We start from the raw sequence: 18,815 nt of genomic DNA, 5'->3' as shown, positions 1-18,815 counted from the left end.
AAATTATGCTAAACTCACTCTGATGAACCAAAAGCGTAATAACCATATAGATTAACTTGATAAAATGTTTTCACTTATTAGTGTGTGTCAGCTGTTTACAGTTAAGCTTGGTCGGTCAGAATTACTCCCATCAGGCGAGGGTTCAGCTGACGAATAAGAAATTCGTCCTAATCTCATTACTGAGCCTTATGGCCGTTTCTAAGACTGATAAATTTCCTGCCATGCCATGGGGCACTAATGATATTGACTGAATGCAGCACTGGCAAAGATGGAGGGAGATGAGCCGAGCACTTGTACGTTCATCACAGCCGCATCTTTGGGTCCTTTGCTGCATGTTGTTTCTCCTCTAACAAAATAAAAGCATGTCCCTGATAAATCAACACAACGCAGTCTGTCAACAATTGAACAAACCTTTATTTATGGGCAGCCATTCCATATTATGACAAGAGAGTATGCAAACACACATACACGCACATACATGGAAAGTGGTTTGAATCATTCCTATGTTCAAAAAGGCAAGCGGTTACAGCAGATAAATGAACAGTAAATTACAAAACACTTTTGTTTATTGCTCTTTACAGCAACAGTTAACTTCACTCATAACCTGGATCATTAGAATATACTTAAGTAGAGTTAATACTATTTTACACGCAGAGTTTATTTACACCGGCAAGGCCTGAGAGGGGGCACCAAAAAAGCTCAATTTACATTTTCATAGTGCTTGACAGTTGAACGATACTCAGTAAAAGGGGTTTGTGTCAGATTCATCGGTCTATGAGAGAGGCCGTGTACAGTTATCACATCCAACACCCGTTTTATCAGAAGACCTGAGCCAAAAAAAAAAAAAAAACATACGGATCACAAACAAAAGAGAACACAACTCCCATTGAAACACTTCTTACATAAAATAGATAAAGAGAATCATCAGTTGAAAAAAACCAGCCTCCCACATCGCTACGATGTAAACCGCAAGTAGAATCAATCCTCTCGTCTGGCTTCGGCGAGCGTTTAAATTTGGAAAAAAAAAAAAAAATCAAAGCACTTCCGCGTTCATTTGCTCAGAATCACCACCATCCATTAAAAGAGCTTCCTGCACATCCCGTCAGTCTGCGCTTTGAAATGAAGGCTTTCGAAACAGCCGTGGCTTTTTTTATGTCTCGTAAAAAAAAAACGAGCCGCGAACAGGCCGGCAATCAGTATGTAGGGCTACTGAAAACAGCGCGGGCGAAGCTTATCGAGAAGACACCTTCACGAGAGTTCTTTTACTTTTTCATAGTTTCAATCTTCTGTACATGATAAAAGAAAGGCTGAGCCTTTTGCTCACACTCTTGACAATCGCACACACAAACACACTTGAGTGAAATCAGACAGCCGGGAAAAAAAAAACAAAAAAACAAAAAACAGAACAATCGGAGCAGAGCGTCAACACTGCTGCCTTAAGAGTTTTTGAAGTGAATCCTTCTGAAGTAAATACTGCAACTACCGACTCTCACTTTGCACGGCACACATGTCCATAGTTAGCTGTAGTACTACCCATTGTAAGAAATAAAGGGTAAACCTGTTTTCACATGCATCGGTTAGAAAATACAGTCGTTAAAGTGAGCCACTTGAAAGCAGTCACCGAGTATCAAAAACAGTGATGATAAGGGGATGATGTCGTCGCTCAGTGAGAAAGCAGGAAAGCACAAGGTTGAGCTGTTATTTCACACTCCTTGTGTCGCAAGAGGTTTCCAGTGTGGTCTGAACTGAGACAGTGTTTCTAGCATGACTGTAAATGTGTAACTGGATAAGCCGAGGGCTCGATTCCTCCGATCTCTGCGGCGCCTACACCACCCCTTCGATGAAGCTGGTGTCCAGGTGAACGATGAGCATTCTCAGGAAGGACATCTCTTTGCGCGTGTTCTCGAAGATGACCCGCGGGTCGTCGGACTGGCACCGGAGGCAGTTGGGAGCCATCACCATGGCCAGGTTGTTCACGTCCATCTTGGTGATCGCGACGTTGGAAGGCTGAGCGAACACCTAGAAACGAACCGGGTACGGAGAGAGAAACAGTGTCGTGAGGAACAAGGCGTGTACCGACCGATCTTTGATCTACAGTGAGTCACACCGTCAGTTATATAAATGGGTCAAATGATAATCACCAGTTTAGTGGGCGACACAACCGGCATAAATTTAGTATTTACTATTTATGTCACTTAAATGTATATTAAATTAAATTAGAAATGAATCAACTGTGGAGCTACATGTTATCTATTGGTTAAAAAAATGCACAGCAGTTCATAATATCTGTGTTTGGAGGAATTAGTAATAAAAATTTGTTTTCATATTTGATTTTTATTGTAACACAGTGGATTGTTTAAAAGTGGTATCCTGTGAAATAAGAAATATTGGTTCGTCTGAAACAAGATCTTCAACTTAGCTGTGAAGTGTGTGCAAATGATCCCATATTTAAACAGACAGTAGCTAATCTCCATATTTACACGGAAAAATGCCAGAAAAACGTGTTATACAAAATAATAACTAATGAGCTCTAATTAATGATAAGTATCATTAATTAATGATTTCAGGAAGAGGGATGGGATTTAGTAAGTTTTTTTTTACTTCCACACACTCTTTTTGGAGTGTGTGAATTAATTTACAAATTGTAACAATATTTATTTTGCCTTTTGCTTATCATTTGCTACAACTGCCAGTATATGCTTATATAATAGTCTTATTTAAATTTTGATATATTTGCATTTTCAGTCCTTTGTTTCTTTCTTTCTTTCTTTACATATTCAAACTAAACTTCTCATTCATTCATTCATTCATTCATTCATTCATTATGATGATCACCTGTTCCGTCTCTCTGTAAATGTCAGTAGTTTTCACCGGCTTGTCTTCACAGTTTAAATTAGGGGCCGCGTATGAGCGGGTGTGAGAATCCGTCGACGCGCCGCTTACCTGCAGGAAGTGGATGAAGTAGCAGAGGACCAGCCTGTTGAGCTCAGGCAGAGACTGCACGACAGCGATGGCAGCCACGGGGTCGTCGCAGTTGCTGACGCACTGCTTGTAGAAGTTCATGGGGATGAGGGGTTCCTCCAGCTCCCGATACCACAGCTTCATCAGAGAGGCTGAACGAGACGGACACAATGAATACGCACATTCAAAACTGAAATCTGCACGCAACCCAACGACAAACGAGTCGGCACAAAATATGTCCTTCCTCACCAGGAACGTTGGGGTCGGAGAGATTCTCCGGGATCCTCCACTGGTCCACTTGGAGCTTCAGCGCATTCACTTCGTCGATGTCTCCGGGCACCCTGAGGACAAAACGTCGCAGTTACACTCCGCGGCCACGAGAGGGACCTCCACCTCTATCGCAGGCATCCTCCACTGCCCTGTGGCTAAACTCATTACTCAAGCACACCCAATTGGCTTCAAATGCGGCCTGGTGGCCGAAACGCTTCTGCTCTTTATTTGCAGTACTGCTTTGGAACAAACAGAATAAACACATTATAGCCAGACGACACAGTCTCCAGGAAAGTCCCCGCGTACGAGTTTCACAAGTGGGTTTGTATGTGGTACGTCTGACGAAAAAGCAACAGGTTTCTAAACAAGTCGAGATGCTCCAGAATTAAATGTGCTGGAGAAAACCCTACACAAACAGACAGTTGTGAAGCTACCGCGTGCTTGTAAGCTTAAGCAGAACGGTAAACACACATGATCCAGTATTAAATTAAACAGAGCTGGCCTTAGGAGCAAAGGAGGGCCGTGTTTGTTCTGTCTGCTCTGTGTACTGTACACAGGGAGCGTCTACTCGGTAATAAAGAGACGCTGGAGACCACACACATTTGTTTATACACACTGTACATATGATACAACACGCACGCACGCACACGCACGCACGCACATAGCACCACACGATCCCCTTGTAATTTCCTACGCCGCACCTTCTCTCACACCGCTCAAGTCGAGGCACGTCATTGGCTGAGCTAGGTGGTTACCTGAAGATGCCCTCCGTCTGAGCGCCGCCCAGAGCCAGGACGTACTGGGAAAGCTGAACCTGCACCCAAGGCAGTTTCCTGTCGGGGAAGAGCTCGCTCTGCCTTTCCATCACCTCCTCCAGAGAGCTGCCAAAGAGGGACGGGGTGATGATGGCCCGTCTGCTGTGGTCGATCTCCTCCAAGGTGGGCTTACGTAGACCCTGGAGGGGGTGGGGGGTGGGAGGGAAGAAATGAGGGAGGGGAGGGGGGGAGATTTACTACCTGGGTATGTTAGGGACTATGAGATCATAATCACGGCTGTGTCTACAGCTGCGCTACTATGACTGGGTCTGTGTTTATGTCTCTACCTGTGACTTTGCCCGAACACCTGTAATTATGTCTCTCTCGTATTCACTGTAACTCTCAAACCGATATGTGTGCGCAATATGTGGAAGGGGAATGTTTGTCAGCACGTCTGAAGCTAAACTCCTCTTTATTTTACTCACCTTCTTGCCACCGGTGATCGCCACCTTCTGCAGCTTCCGATGGCAGAACTTGGCGTACGTGCTGATCGGGAGGCCTGCAGGGGGACAGAGGAAGCGAAGTGAGGACAGAGGACCCCAAGTAAACTCCCTTAAAGCATCAGGCATTACTGAACACACAAAATAATACATTATTTAAATTCTTTCCCACAAACAGGCGAGCGGCGTTTTTTTTTTTTTTTTTTTTTTTCTTTCCCACAGATGTCTACGGGAGCTGAAGAGGCAGGCAGTGGTAATTGGAGACATGTTGACGGTGTGATTCTGGCATATGGGGATTAGAGTGGGCCCGGCTAAACTGTCAAGCCGAGGGAAGATTTACTGCTGTTGAACAAAAGCTTTAGAGACGGGATCCAGCCTACACATCCAACGTGCAGGTGATTCATCAGCACACGCAGACACGAAGGCCCCCGGAGACGACGAGAGGCGCACACGGGCTGCCGACTGCTACCTGCCCCGAGCGGCTACCGTGAGACCCAGATCTATTTTGGAGGAGGAACGCTTGAACAGAACAACCCAGAAAACCGGATGTACTTCGAGAGACGCGAGGCGCAGAAATAAAGCTGACAAAGAAAAAAAGTGTGTCTAGAAATTCTCCACTGTTCTAGTTTTGACGCACAAAGCCGAACAGAAAACAGGGTTCAGCCATCATCGTCATCATCAAAACAAACCATCCACATCTTTCACTGCCGTGGTAACTTGAACCAAACACCGAGTTCCCATGGGGTCTATTCCTGTTCCCAGGATCTTCGCTGTATCAGGTACTAGGACCGGGGCCAGAGGGACAGACTTACCGATGTGATTTTTAAAAAGTATCAAACACTTTCCAGCACGCTCCCTGCATTCAGAGCCCTCAGATTTATGGCAAACAGGTGACTCCTATGCATGCCTGCAACTGCTGCTAATCTGACCACGTCTGACTATAATTATGTCTAATTAGAGAGATCATACCAATAATTTAGCCTTGAGCTTGGCTAAGACATGCTTTTTCCCAGGGTTCCCGACACGGAGGCTATATACGCCGAAGGGAGAGAAGCAGGAGCGCGGAGGCCGAGCTGCAATGAGAGGCTCGAACTCTGCTAGCGGCCTATATTTACATTAGCTTGGGTGGCATGAAAACAACAACAACCAGGCAACCAAAGCCCAGGAGAAACTCAAGCTCATTAGGAGCTGTACTGAACTGTGCCAGGCTGAGAATGGCATGACACCTGTCTCCGGGCTTGAAGCTAATCCTAACAAAAACACGAGAGCCATTAAAGGGTGACGAGGAGACATCTCGCGTCCTGGTTATCGTTTATGAAACGCTCGTCCAAGAGCCGGCTGAAACCGACTCTCGTCAGGCTCTGGAACTAAAGACGTTTCTGAGCCCAGGCCCGGCCAAGTCTGGCCCGACCAGAGGTCCCCGGTTCCCACGTGCAGCTCCCACTCGTGCTGCTCACAGCTGCTCGTTCCTCTGATCGGCGTGCGCGTTCCAGCTCCTCCATCCGTCAAGAAAACAGCAGCTTTTATTATCCCGCTTTTCGGGTTGTTGGCGCCCAAACGGACTCCTCTCTCCAAAGACCTTCAGCGTTAGTCAGAGACGTTCGGTAGGCTTTCTCTTTGACCTCTTAGTCAGCTGGAGACTTTTTGGCATAAATCACCGAGTCTGAGTCACAGGGGTACAATGTGTGAGGCCGCTGCTGCGAGATGACTGGGTTCCTCTCTGGTGACACCATCATCTGAACTGGCAGTGTGGGCCCGGGCCTAATGAGGGCACGAGGCTGATGAGTCGCTACCCTCTTAAGTAGCTGTCTGACAAACAAGCGGCCAGAGAGACCGCTAATATGATTCACAGAGCGGCCCATTGTGCACGCACACAACCTTCTGAAATTCTCATCCCACTTTTTTTTTCTTTCTTTTTTTTCAACTTTCTGTGAAACTCATTTATTGTGTCTGCGAATACATCAGCATGTGCTCATCTGATAAAGTGCACAGAGGTTTCCATCCCACTCACAGCGGTCACTCTACAGGGAGTCATATGTTTGATTTGTAATGGGTTTCACTGCTTAAGAGACTTTAGGCAACTTTAGGCAAGAGAGTAGAAAAACATCTCTGGGAATCCCTCGCCTACACACCATCGCGCTCTGTTCAACGGATAAACGTGCGTAAGCGGAAAATACGGAGGATTCGCCGTTATAAAAGTAGTATTTTGGACTCGGAGGGAACACGGACGAGTAAAACATTTACCTTCTTCCTCCTCCGTGTTCTGTTTCCGCTTCTTCCTGGACTTTGAATTCTTCTTCAGCTTCAGTTCTTGTTGTTCCAATATGAACTGAGTCACTACGAAACACAGAAGGTAGCAAAGGTCAAATTTCCATAAAAGATAAACACGGGGCCGACGGTTAGATTACTGTAAAAAAAAAACAAAAAACAAAACAAAAACAAAAGTCCGCTGAAAAGTAGAACTGAAAAGAAGAAATGTGACATCTACTGGCAGAAGTTCTCAGACAACACAGGGACGTGCAGAAGAAAGAAAGGTGACCCACCCTGTTGCTCAGTCTGAGACTCACATTTCTTGTCGCTGGTGGGCTCCGTGTGTCTCTGGATGTAGCCCTCCAGGTAGCAGCGGAACTTGGGCGAGGGGGCGAAGAAGGCCAGGCTGACGGCCATCAGCTCCCAGCCCGCCGCCAGGCTCCGGGGGGTGGCGTTGCCCGTGGTCTGCCTCACGAGCTGCACGTACAGCTCGTCCCTCAGCCCCGGCATGTCCCAGCACTTGGTGATGATGAGCAGGGCGCAGTGGCGGCGGTCGAGGCGCGAGGGCCTGTCGCCCATGTAGGCCTGGACCAGCTTGAACATCTCGCAGGCCTCCTTCCTGACGGCGCGGTTGCTGGTGACGAGCATGGGCTTCTTGATGGAGCCGCGGTTCCACGACAGCATGTTGGCGATGGAGACGCGGCGCCGGAAGAGGCCCTGCGTGTGCATGTTGAGGTGCTTGCTGGCCCAGTCCTCCATGCCCATGTCGGGGGGCGGGGGCTGGCGCAGGGTGGCGTAGGACAGCTGGTAGGCCGACCCTCCCGCTCTCATTCCGGCCCCGTCGCCGCCTTCCCTGTTGTCGTGGCTGGCGGAGCGGTGGGGGCCCAGCGAAGCCGTCCGCCCGTCCACCATGCCTTTCTTCCTGCTCTCCAACTGAGCCTGCAGCTCGAGGGTGCCTGTCTGCAGGGGGGGCAAGAAGAGGTGGACATGAGACGGGAGAGAGAAGGAGGGCAGAGGTAGAGGCAGAGAAAGTGTGCGGCAGAGGAACGGACTATTCGCGAGCGTGGCTGCAGTCTTCACTGTGTCACACTGAGACCTGGGCTGCCTTCCGCCTACTCCGCTCTGCAGTCTAGGGACTCGAAGGGGGGAAACTGCCGCAGGATCGGCACATTCATTTCTTGATGCCAGAAATAATTATAACAGGGAAAAATCTTGCTAAATCCTCCATGAACCCTGGCCTCAGAAGCAAGCGAGCACATAGTGGCACAACAGTTCTCCCCCTGCCCTTCCCCTCACCAGGCTCACCTCCCTCCCACAAAACCGAAGCTACGCTCCACACAAGACCTCCCTGTGATCCCTGCAGTGGGGTTTACGGCTGTTAAGAAGAACCTTAAGGTCCCTTAATAGAGACAGCCAACAACCCAGATATGTTCTAAAAACCAGCCAGGAATAACACAAACCCCGAGCCAAAATCAAAGCTCAAATTTACAAACGGAACATAAAAACGCACTGACATATCTTCTCAGCGAGGCCCTGAGGTAATATGGAAGCGACGAGCGCCAGACAAAACTGGATTTCGGATTTTGGTTTCTCAATCGTTCGAAGCAGATCTGAGGTTGGGATTCGCCGAGAGTCTGCAGTATATAGTCGTAAAGAGGCGATGTCTTTCAAAAAGACAGGAGAGGAGAGGATCGTACAACAAAGCACATGTTTAACAAGAGAATGAGACATATGGAGCTCAGCTTCTACTTTCAGCGAATCAAACTGCTTCGCAGATAGCTTACAGATGCACCGGCACATGGAGGTAATTATGTTATGCTATGGAGTGAAACCAAAAATGAAACGGTGGAAAATGCTCTTGACTCATGAAGGTATAAATGGTTGATGGTCTTTTTAAAAAAAAAAAAAAAAAAAACGTTAGGGTTTCAGAGTATCCTTTGAAAATGTCAGTTCAAAAGGTCTTTCAGCATGAACAAAACATTCAACTCTGGAAATCGTAGAATTACTCATACATAGTAAACCATAATCTGCTTGGAGAACATTCCAGGACAGATTTAGGGGGCCCGCTTGGTGCGCCTTGGCTGTTGTCTAACATGCAAGAGCTACAGTGGTACCAGTGAGGCTCGGTACCAGCTCGCCTCCCCTTCCTCCTCCTCCTTATCTCCCTGCCAAACCTGGACCATATGGGCCACAGTGGCCCTCCTTCCTGACCAAGGGAAGCCATGTCCTGAATATTTCTGCTCTGGCATAGTCCCCAGATGCCCAAGCACAGAGCTGGCATAAGACTACACAGTACCTGCAGAGCGAGGCAGATGGATGGTTGGTAAGAAATTGAGAGCTATCGCTGGGACCGCGTCCATTGTAATCAGTGGTGCTGGGCCTCCTCGCTATCTAATATCCTGCGGACATTTAGATGCTCGAGGCTGGAATGCGAGAGGTATTACTCGCATAATGGTCTGCGTTTCTTTCGGAGAGACAGATTAGCCTCACCGTTTTCATCCCAGAGATTCCCGCTCCATCAAACATTCATTATGGTGCTAGTAGAGGTGGAGCTGGATAGCTTCTAAAAACACACACACTATAATAGATGGGGGTATGATTCGATTGCAAAAGGAGCTTTTCGGATTAGAAGAAGCAGCCCTTAGAAGTGGCTGCTCCACAGGCTGCTGCTTATGTAAGCGTTTTGACAAGTAAAACAGTTCTTTCATCTTTTCGTCATGTGAACCCTTCAGAGGAGTCGCGATGTCAAGATCAACCCTCGCCGTGTTTAATCTGTATGTGACTCTTTGTATCTGTTGTTCTACAGAATCAAAATATAGCGTCGTCTCATTCGCCCAAACAGTATACTTGTGCTCGTTGCGCCTCTGAGGACTAGACATTCAGTAAAGACACAATATGCTCTCTTCGAGCAAGACATGGCTTGATTCGACTGAGCCTCTTCTCTTATCTGAAGATCAGTAAGCAAGAAACCTACCAGACCAAACAAAGCTGAACCCAAGCAAACGCGCTCAGGTGAACAGACCTCACAAAAACCGACACAGCTGAGCGCTTAATCTGTCAGGAAGGTGTTATTATATTGGATTACAGTCTGTATTTTGTTGTAACTACACTTCAGCTCCTTGCTGTTGGCTTTACACACAGACATACACACAAACACATAAAAGGGGGGGGGGGGGATTACCTGAGAGGGTGGTCCGGGGGTCTCCGGGGAGGAGAGGCTGGCCTGGCTGTTCACGCTCATCTCCAAGGTGTCCACCTTTTCATAGGTCCTTTTCTGTCTCCCTGGTATTTCCAGAGGTGTCAGGGCAGGGTTACCGTAGTTACCGGCCCCTTTCAGCGACCGGGACGCGCCGGCGAGGTCCTCTCGTGACGGGCACCTGCCCGCCGTCCCCCCGGTCCCACCTCCATACCACCTGAGCGAGTCTGCGGGGGAGCGTGTCCGAGGTACGACAACCCTCTCCACCATCTCCGGGTCCAGCCCTGCCCTCACCTCCCTCATGGTGTTGGAGCGACTCACCACCTCCCTCATCTCTGCCATCAACCTCTCATTGAGGGCGCACAGCTCGCCGCTGCTGCCCACCGACCCCGGCCTTCCTCCGGCACCTCCACCGGCACCCACTCGCCTCCTGCTCTTCCTTCTCAAACTTGGGGAAGGCCCGGTGGAGTAGCCAGAGTCTTGATAGTTTGCCGTGGCCTGCGGGGTCGAGGAGGTGAAGTCCTGCGAAGCTTGGCTGCTCTGCCGGCTGTGTCGTGCCTCCATCGCGCGCTGAACGGTGGCCTCCAGGACTCGCCAGCTTTGTTTCTTGTCCAGTGTACTTGGGCCTGGGGTCCCCGGCTCTCTATCCCTCATCTGGCCTCGGGCCTGCGGCAAAGAGTGGGCTTGGGGCTGGCGGTGCGGTTGAGGCTGGGCCAAGACGTGGTCCTGTCTGGAGGTAGGGGAAGGGGCGCGCGAGGGTACGGGAGAGCCGGATAAGAGCCCCTGTTTGGGGTCCACATTGACCATGTGCTTGATGCACTCCAGACCAGCTGGGCTGTAGTCAGATGAAGAAGGATTCCTCCTGTGCCTGGACCCTGGATGAGATGAACCAGGTTGCTGGAGGTGTCTGGGTTTCTGGAGACTGTGGGTCGGCGTCAAGTGAGACAGAGGTTGCCCGTTGTAGAGGTGAGCCCCCTCTACCTCCATGTCTGTAGGGGGTTCATCATATATGGGACACTCTGAAACTGGCTCATCGTAGATCGGGGCAGTGCAACCGTACTGGGGGGACACGGGCCGTGGTGTGCTGGTCTGTGACCTGTGAAGGAGTGGACTCGGGTGGTTACTGTCCGATGTCACCAAACAAAAGCTGCCATTGCTGGCCTTCCTCAGGTGATGGGCCTGACGAGTGTCGCCTGCCATTTTTCCAGAAGGGGCAGTTTTATAACCCTGGTTGGAGCCTAAGCACGCTCCCTGGGCCTTGTTGCCGGAGGGGTGCAGGTTGAAGGTGTTGGCTTTGCTGTGCGCACTGTGCTGGAGGTGTTGCTGCTGTGCTGGGTTGGCCTGGCTACGGCTCATGCTGTTTACCTTCACCAACATCGCTGCCTTAGAACCGGGTGCCGGCTGCCACCTTTGAGAGGCATCCCTGAGAAAAGGAAAACATAAACATAATGAGATCCGATGTCAGTGGACGCACTGACATACATATAGAGCGTGAATAACACACCCAAAAGTCAACAGACAGTCCCATAATTCATCATCATCACATACAATCATACACAGGCGTGAAGCCCTTGGCTGTATTTCAACTATTCTTAAATATCCAAGGCTGACAGGGCTGGGAAAAATCACCAGCAATCCACAAATTCTTCTGCAAACATTTCGCTGACCTCCACAGACTTCACTCCATTTTTAGTCTGGCAGTCATAATGGCCTTGTCAAAGCCATGACACAATAACTCCAGTGTGTGCTGTGCAAACCGAGCGCCCAAAAAGAGACCGAACGCGACTCACTCAAACCAATGTACACAGCTCCTTCTCACACGTGTGACGCAGAAAGCCAGAGAACACAGTCACGTTATGTGCGCTATTTGCCGGCGGTTGCAACACATATGAGTTAACCTTTGAACTGTAAACCAGCAGAAAAGGGTTTAATCTGAGAGAAGTCAGGATTGCAAGTTCACAGCTGAGATCTTCAACTCGGGACCAAAGGTTAATGCTTGCTATTTGGTTGAGTGACCAGACTAACTTCAAAACCGATGACCCGCTGCTAATCCGAGCAATGTAAAACAATCTGCCATCAATCTGGTCACACTGCCCTCAACTCTATTTGATGTTCTTCTATAATCAAGACTTTTCATTACACAACTGATGGAAAACGTGACCTCTTTATCCAAAGCTGGCATTATTGTACACTGAAGGCCAGACAGAGCCTGAGAAAAATATGAGACACTGATACACAAGCTCTTCATACTTGTTACTCAAAGGTTAAACAGGTAAATGAGTAAATAGGTTTTATGGCAAGCAAAGCAGACTTACCTTTCCTCCCTCCATTTTCAACTCCCCATTCAGTGGCGTAGATAATAACATCAAAAGCTTATGTCCTTACGTGCCGGTTAATCCAAACAAACACAGAGAAGGGCTGAGAAAACTAGTATCCAAAGGCTTCCCTTTTCTAAGAACGGTAGGACTCGGTTGAAAGTTAGGGCTGTAACGGCAGGAAGAGGACGGAGAGGGAGGAGAGAAGGAGGCGGAGTGACCCCCCCTCCCCCCCTCCCCTCCCCTGCTCACCCCCCACAACTCTCTGGAACAATGCTGAAACAATTCCCCTGAGGTCCTCAAGCCAACGGCAAACTTCCTTTAGTCCTCCAGGCTACAGCTCACCATTCTCTCTCTCTCTCTCCCTTTCTGTCAGGACCCTGTATAACCCCCCCACCCGCCCCACCCCACCCCACCCCACCCCACCCCACCCCCCTCCAACCCCGGCCCCCACCGAAGAATGAGTCACACCACCTCAGCCGTTTGAATGTAAACAGGCTCTCATCTTTAAACTGTCGTACGGATTCGCCGTCCCGTCCAGGCCCATAAACAGCTGGGCCTCTGCCACATGGCACCGCACCAACAGCCTGCCCCCGACCAATGACACCGGCTCCTGCCTCGGCGAAACCAATCGAGACGGTTTACTGCCTAAACAACGCATAACGCACTCGCAGACAGACACGTGTGAAGACAAGCTCTGATGGATTCACCCCGGCCACCGCTGTTTAGACGTTACAAGCAAGTGTGAGTGTGTGTAGTTACACGCAGGGGATGTGGCGGCGGCGGTGGGGGGTTGATAGGTGACGGCCATAAACACGTGAAAACCACTGTTTGCAGTCTTGAAACAGTGCATGTTTTCTCACTTTGGTCTTGTCAGGCAGGAGGAGGTGAGATGAATGCGACTAAATCACTGCCACCTCAGCAGCTGACGCACAGCTGATCTGTTTAGCACCGGTTCGCTACAGTAGGAACAGCTCACGCATGAAACATCAAGGGCCTCTCTCATAAATGGACTCCACACATAAAGCCACGCTAATTAAATCCCTTTCCATTATCCACAGACAGACCAAACGTTGTTACCCTTACATAAAAAACCATCTCAATAGCCAAACTGTACAAACCGTGAGCCTGTCCTCGGAGTTGAGACACACTTTATGAGGGCTGACCCCTGCATAGTGGTGACCACTACTTCCTGTCCGTGGAGGTTCTCCAGAGGATTGGACAGAGGGCTTCCCCATATGCAGCACAAACAGGAAATGCCTAATGTAATGTTCACACGCTGAATCCAGAGCACAAGGGGGCTTAAAAAGATCTTCACAAAATGTTTTGAGTTTACACATGAGGAATCCTATTTCCTTGCATCAAAGGAGCCCCTCAGCCGACTGTTATGCTGTTGTGTTATTTTTGCATGTTTATATGATCACTCAGTTGTATTATAATATGATGAATTCAGCAGGAAAATTAAATAGTCATTCCCACAGGGATTTAAATTGATACACAATACACGAGACTGTAAGGAGCATCTTGCTAAGTGCAGCTCACGGTGTTGGAAAAGAGGGGTTTTGTCGAGCTTTGTTGTCGTTCGGCCATTGTCTCAGACAGGGTCAGCGAAGTTCTGGCATGTCCCCCCCCTGCAGCGCGGGCACATTATGCTGGATGTCAGCAGGGAGTTTGTTGCAGTGATCATGACGATCCAATAAAGACTAGGCAACTCCAACGGTAAGGCTGTAAAGCGTCTTCCATCTAGTCAAAGCCTCTAATCCCATTAAACAGCGAGAACAACGCTCGCATATCTGTAACAACCTAGATCAAACTAAATAAAGTATGATTATAAGGCGACAGAGACGGTGCAATGGCGAGAAACCCCAACAGCCACAGCGGGCCGTGTTGTGGGGAGACATTTGGTGGAGGTGGTTGCGTGGGGGGTTGAAGGCTAAACAGATCTGAGGGGCAGGCGAGGATGGTGTGAGCATGTGTAAATGACAAGGGGTGGGGATTAGCCGTGAGAGAGTGCGGCGAGTGAATGGGCGGGAAGGCTGGAATTCCTCGGGCCTCATTCGGGGGCCTTTGTGGCGAAGTGGGGAACCTCGCACAATGCATTGCTGTGCCATCGTCACGGAGACGACTCCCTCAACGACGGCAACGGAGATCAAGGAGGGCGAGGAGAAAGAGCCATCTTCGGCCTCCGAAGTCAGTAGGGCAAACGGGCAGCCGCTTATGCAACATGGAACAAGCCTGGACTTATTTCCAGCCACAATGAAAGTTGTTTAGAAAAGGAAAGGGTGTGTTGCCTCCTAATAGCCTGCATGTCAGGTGTGAGCTGAATGTTAACTGAAGACGAGGATAATGAACAGTGTCGTATCAGTTGATAAAACATGATATATTAGCAATAGTGGGTGTAAGAGGATTTTTCTCAAGCCCTAGTTTCACCTGGGGACCTCTAGTCATTAGAATAATTGCGGACTTGGTCTGTGACCTGTGTGATCTCATAACATAATACACATTTGCAAGGGAACCAAAGCTGTTAAGTGCATAAGGCGTGTAGTTGAGTCAAGTAGCAGTAGTAACCATGGATGGTAATTTGAGTAAAACACAGTTTGCTCATCCCGTGCGAACGTGCCACACAAAACAATGGCGCAGGGGGGTAATTCCTGAATCACATGACGTCCCCAGGTAAAACTAATCCCGTGCAAATAGGGCTTAAGACATGATAAATCACCAGCGTGGGCGTAGGAACTCTCTCTCATCTCCCGCTGTTTGCAAACAGACAATTTCGACTGCTTCTCAGGCACACACGATTAGAGACATGCAGCACATGTGAGCGAAATTCACATCTCCACACAGGCCGTGACAAAGCCGACCATTCAGGGCCTGACATGCGAGACCTTTAGGAAGGTGAAGAAATGCGCGATAAAATAAAGTTAGAGGCCCTTTGGAAAGCAACAGGGTAATCCGATTGGCTTCTGGGGCAAACAAATCAACTTATCGGTCAGGAAATTTCAATTAGCCGCGGAGGATCTGCTGATTCACGGCCACACACACAGTACACGACACCCAAGTCCGTTTTCTGACGATACCTGCGGTCAGCTTGTCTCAATAGAACCTCTAAGCAACTCAAAAAGTCTGCCGTCAGCAGATGTGACTTCTCCCCTTCGTTTCCTGCCTGGAATAACGGTCGTTGGAAAAGCCATCAGCTGAGTCACTTCGGTGGACAGGGATATGGATTTAGAAGTTCTTAAATACACCGCCTGGGAATAGTGGGGTCTGAAAAACAGGAGTTATTATTAACATTGGCTGGACAGGAAGAGGAAATGAGGTCGCGCAGGCCAAGCTTGTGCTACACAAACACCTCAGAGCGCAGGCCAATGGGATTAATGCGAGTTGCGTGGAGGAAGGAAGCAGAAAAGACAAAGAGGATTCGCTAAGGACAGCGCTGCATCCACTTTGCGTTCAAAGCTGAATTCCCCCCCCGGCTTTTGCACAGTCAGAAGAGTATCGCACAGCGTCGCGAAACGAGATTTCGCTCTTGAGGGAGAAGCTGGTGTCCTGCAAGACACCTCCAGAGAGCCAGTTGTCCTGCGACAGCTGAAGTGACGCACCTCCTTCCTCTGAGCCAAGATGTCTACCAGCTGTGTCTGTCTGCGGCTCCGGCGGCCCGACGCTATGAGGAGCGGCGGGCTGGGTCAAGGGACAGCCACTAGGAACGTTCTGAGAGACAGGATGAAGCCTAACCCAACGGAATTCCAGAGAGACCCGCCTCTGGAATTTGAAAGCGTATCTGCAACTCCTTACGCGAGAACACGTCCAAATATAGCACGTGGTGTGTTGGATATTATTAAAAGTGCAGTTGCACACACACACAAAAAAGGGACAAAATACTCTTTTGCTTTCAAGATATAATGATCAGAAACACAGATCAGCAGAAGTACAACATTACAATAACAACAATGGACCCTGAAAAACACCATCACTGCATACTGCGAGTCAGCTGAGGCAGTCAGATCAGCCCGAGGCCACTTCACATGTGGCTCCGACGGTTCTTCGTGAAAACACTGAACTGTTCCACACCGCAGTGCCAGTTAAATGTTAAAATAGGGGTTCAGCGATATCAAAAATAAAACAATGGAGGTTTTGGATGCGCCGCTACGATGAGACGCATAAAACTGTGCGCGCTCTGTAATCCAGTTCTTGAGAACGCCATAAACTCAGCAATTACGGGAACTACAGAGTGAAATGTAGAAAATGTAGAGAGGGAGAAACAGCACGGGCATAAAAAAAAAAAAAAAAAAGAAAAAAGTTCAGGATCACGAGTTCAACGTGAAACTTTCATAAGAGGGAGCGAAAAGAATGAAAGCCTTTTTCATTATAGTCGCACTTAAAACGCCATCTGTAGGGATGTGAGAAATGAGCTTACCACACCAGGAGTGCAGAGATAAAACAAGTCTTTCCAGCGCGCGTAAAAAATGCTGCGGCTACATCCACAGCGCCGGGAGATGAAAAGCACGAGAGGCTTCTGCTCTGGTAGTAAACGTGCATACAATGTGTGACTCGTTAAAAATCTTAAAACTTTATCTCCCCCATAAGACGCCCCCTCATTTCCTAAATAAACCCACTGGTGATTTCTCCCACATGACTCACAGCCACTTAGTCACAAGCGAAAGAGAGGAAGCTGGTCGCGTTTTGGCTTTTTTTTACTTTCTTTTATTTTCATATACATGGACTTTTTTTTTTTTTAAATCAAATTCCCCTAAAATCACCTTCCACAGAAACAGCTATATTTCCAGTTCTGCTTGTTTAGTTGCCAGCATTGTCAGTCAGTCCTGAAGCTTCCCTAAAACAAATGAAACATCCTTTTAACTCAATGCACGCCACACGCATAGAAACCCGGCTACCACCGCCTCGCTCTTTGATGTGTGGAAGCTTTCGCGTGAGCGCACACAAATAAACAACCCAGCGTCGAGTTCGCTGATGCGTACGGGCGTAAGTACTGATATGGCAAAATCGAAGCTTCCTGGGACTTTTTCAGAAGGAACCCGAAGCCGGGCAGCCAAGATACGGGAAAGGCAAGTTTCAAGTGTCCGATGTCAGTGTGACTGCCTCTAACTGAACGCTGGTGCACCACTATATCATTACAAGGCTAAATGAGAGGGTAACGTACAAGTCATTTGGTGGCCATCTCCATTCAGCATACCTAGACTTCCTGCGTAGAGAAAGCTTTCAGTTGACCCCGGGGGACGGCTAGATTTAAGTGAGGGCCTTTGTTCCTTTTAGTGGACCAATATACAGCCCAGGCCTGGCCACCAGACAAAAAAAAAAAAAAAAAAAGAGGACTGTGACCCTGACGTGAAACACCTTGGGTCATTTCTGGGTTGTAATGTCTCCTCAGCAGTTTTTTTTTTTTTTTTTGAAGATGGGCATAATTAAATCCCCTACACATGTTACCTGGTTACATGCATTTAAAGCTGGGCGAAATTCAATACAGATGTTATAAGCTACCCGATCTGTAACACCTTTCAGTCCCTGCATCATGAAAAGAGATCAGTTTGCCACGGTTTCCTGCCCACACGCACATGTGACTGACATGTTTACCCCCGTAGAGCGCGGTACTTCCCTGATGAGCTCCGCAGGCTTAAAGTGCCAGAGAAAATTCCCAGGACATGTGATAAGACCAGGCCAATGATTAACAGGTTTGGGACTACAAGTGTGGTCACGTATGCCTACGCTTCCCATAAACGTGAACAAATACAGATATGAGCCTCGCACATGGAGGGACATAACGACAAAGGAAGCAGGGGTCAGGACAGCACACAGGAGAGGGCGTGTCGTGTGGAAACATGAGGAGCTCCATCTATTTCGAACGGACTTATTAATAGTCTAAAAAATGAAACTAGTGTTGGAGGGACCGGCGGTGTCCCATCTTCACAAAGAACAGCATTATCTTTCAAAGGTCAGAAGTTAATAAAATGCAACCTTAGATTCAATTTTCACAGAGCAGAAACAGAAAAAAAAAAAAGGACACATCTAAAATAGTGGAGACGTTCACACCAAACACTTCAAACAGACTACAGAAGTGAAAAAGTTATGGGGGAAGTAGCAGAACAAACAAAACAAAAAAATAAAATGAAGGCGGACTATATTCATATAAAAGCCTCTACCACCACCCCGTTCTGGGTGGGACAGAACAATTAGCTAACCTCAAACCGCTGCGAAGTCTTCATTTAAACTTTCTCCCTGGCTCTCGCCCATTGTTCCTTGTCATTATCAATAAGGTGGGCCGGCAACTGACAGCAAACACGTCTCCGGGTTTGTTTTCATCCATTCTGAGCTGTCACATTCCACTCTATCTGTGTATTTTGCGGTCGTATCTAATTACCTGGTGAGAGGCGGAGGCTGGTGGGTATGCGAAGGGCCATATGGCTAAATAGGGTATCAAGCCCCAGTGAGCTCGAGACTTCCCCAGCCTTTCCTTTGAACAGCTGGCCATTGTTTTTAGGGGGAGACAGAAAAGGTTCTGGGAAAGGTTGAGTCACCAGGGCAGAAAGGGACCCTGTGGGGAGATTTTCTCCCC

The 18,815-nt window shown here is 48.5% G+C and overlaps 1 protein-coding gene across 2 annotated transcripts in view; it reads right to left on the bottom strand.

The window, feature by feature from the left end:
- Positions 1–396: 396 nt before the first annotated feature.
- Positions 397–18,815, bottom strand: part of arhgap46a (Rho GTPase activating protein 46a) — a 31,027-nt gene continuing 12,608 nt past the window's right edge. Inside the window, exons 3-10 of one of the 2 annotated variants that reach the window (XM_047582902.1) lie at positions 9,918–11,355; positions 7,030–7,696; positions 6,731–6,823; positions 4,472–4,545; positions 3,987–4,186; positions 3,211–3,302; positions 2,944–3,113; positions 397–2,019 (exon numbers count right to left, since the gene is read on the bottom strand). In XM_047582902.1, coding sequence (XP_047438858.1) covers positions 1,825–2,019; positions 2,944–3,113; positions 3,211–3,302; positions 3,987–4,186; positions 4,472–4,545; positions 6,731–6,823; positions 7,030–7,696; positions 9,918–11,355 — 2,929 coding nt within the window. In that variant the 3' untranslated portion in view covers positions 397–1,824. The remainder of the gene's footprint in view (positions 2,020–2,943; positions 3,114–3,210; positions 3,303–3,986; positions 4,187–4,471; positions 4,546–6,730; positions 6,824–7,029; positions 7,697–9,917; positions 11,356–18,815) is intronic. The other variant, XM_047582903.1, reaches the window with a different exon arrangement.

The sequence above is a fragment of the Mugil cephalus genome, chromosome 4 (genome assembly GCF_022458985.1).
Source record: "Mugil cephalus isolate CIBA_MC_2020 chromosome 4, CIBA_Mcephalus_1.1, whole genome shotgun sequence".
NCBI classification, from domain to species: Eukaryota; Metazoa; Chordata; class Actinopteri; order Mugiliformes; family Mugilidae; genus Mugil; species Mugil cephalus.
Note: the sequence above shows the minus strand (reverse complement) of the source record. Positions and strands in the feature narration are given on the sequence as shown.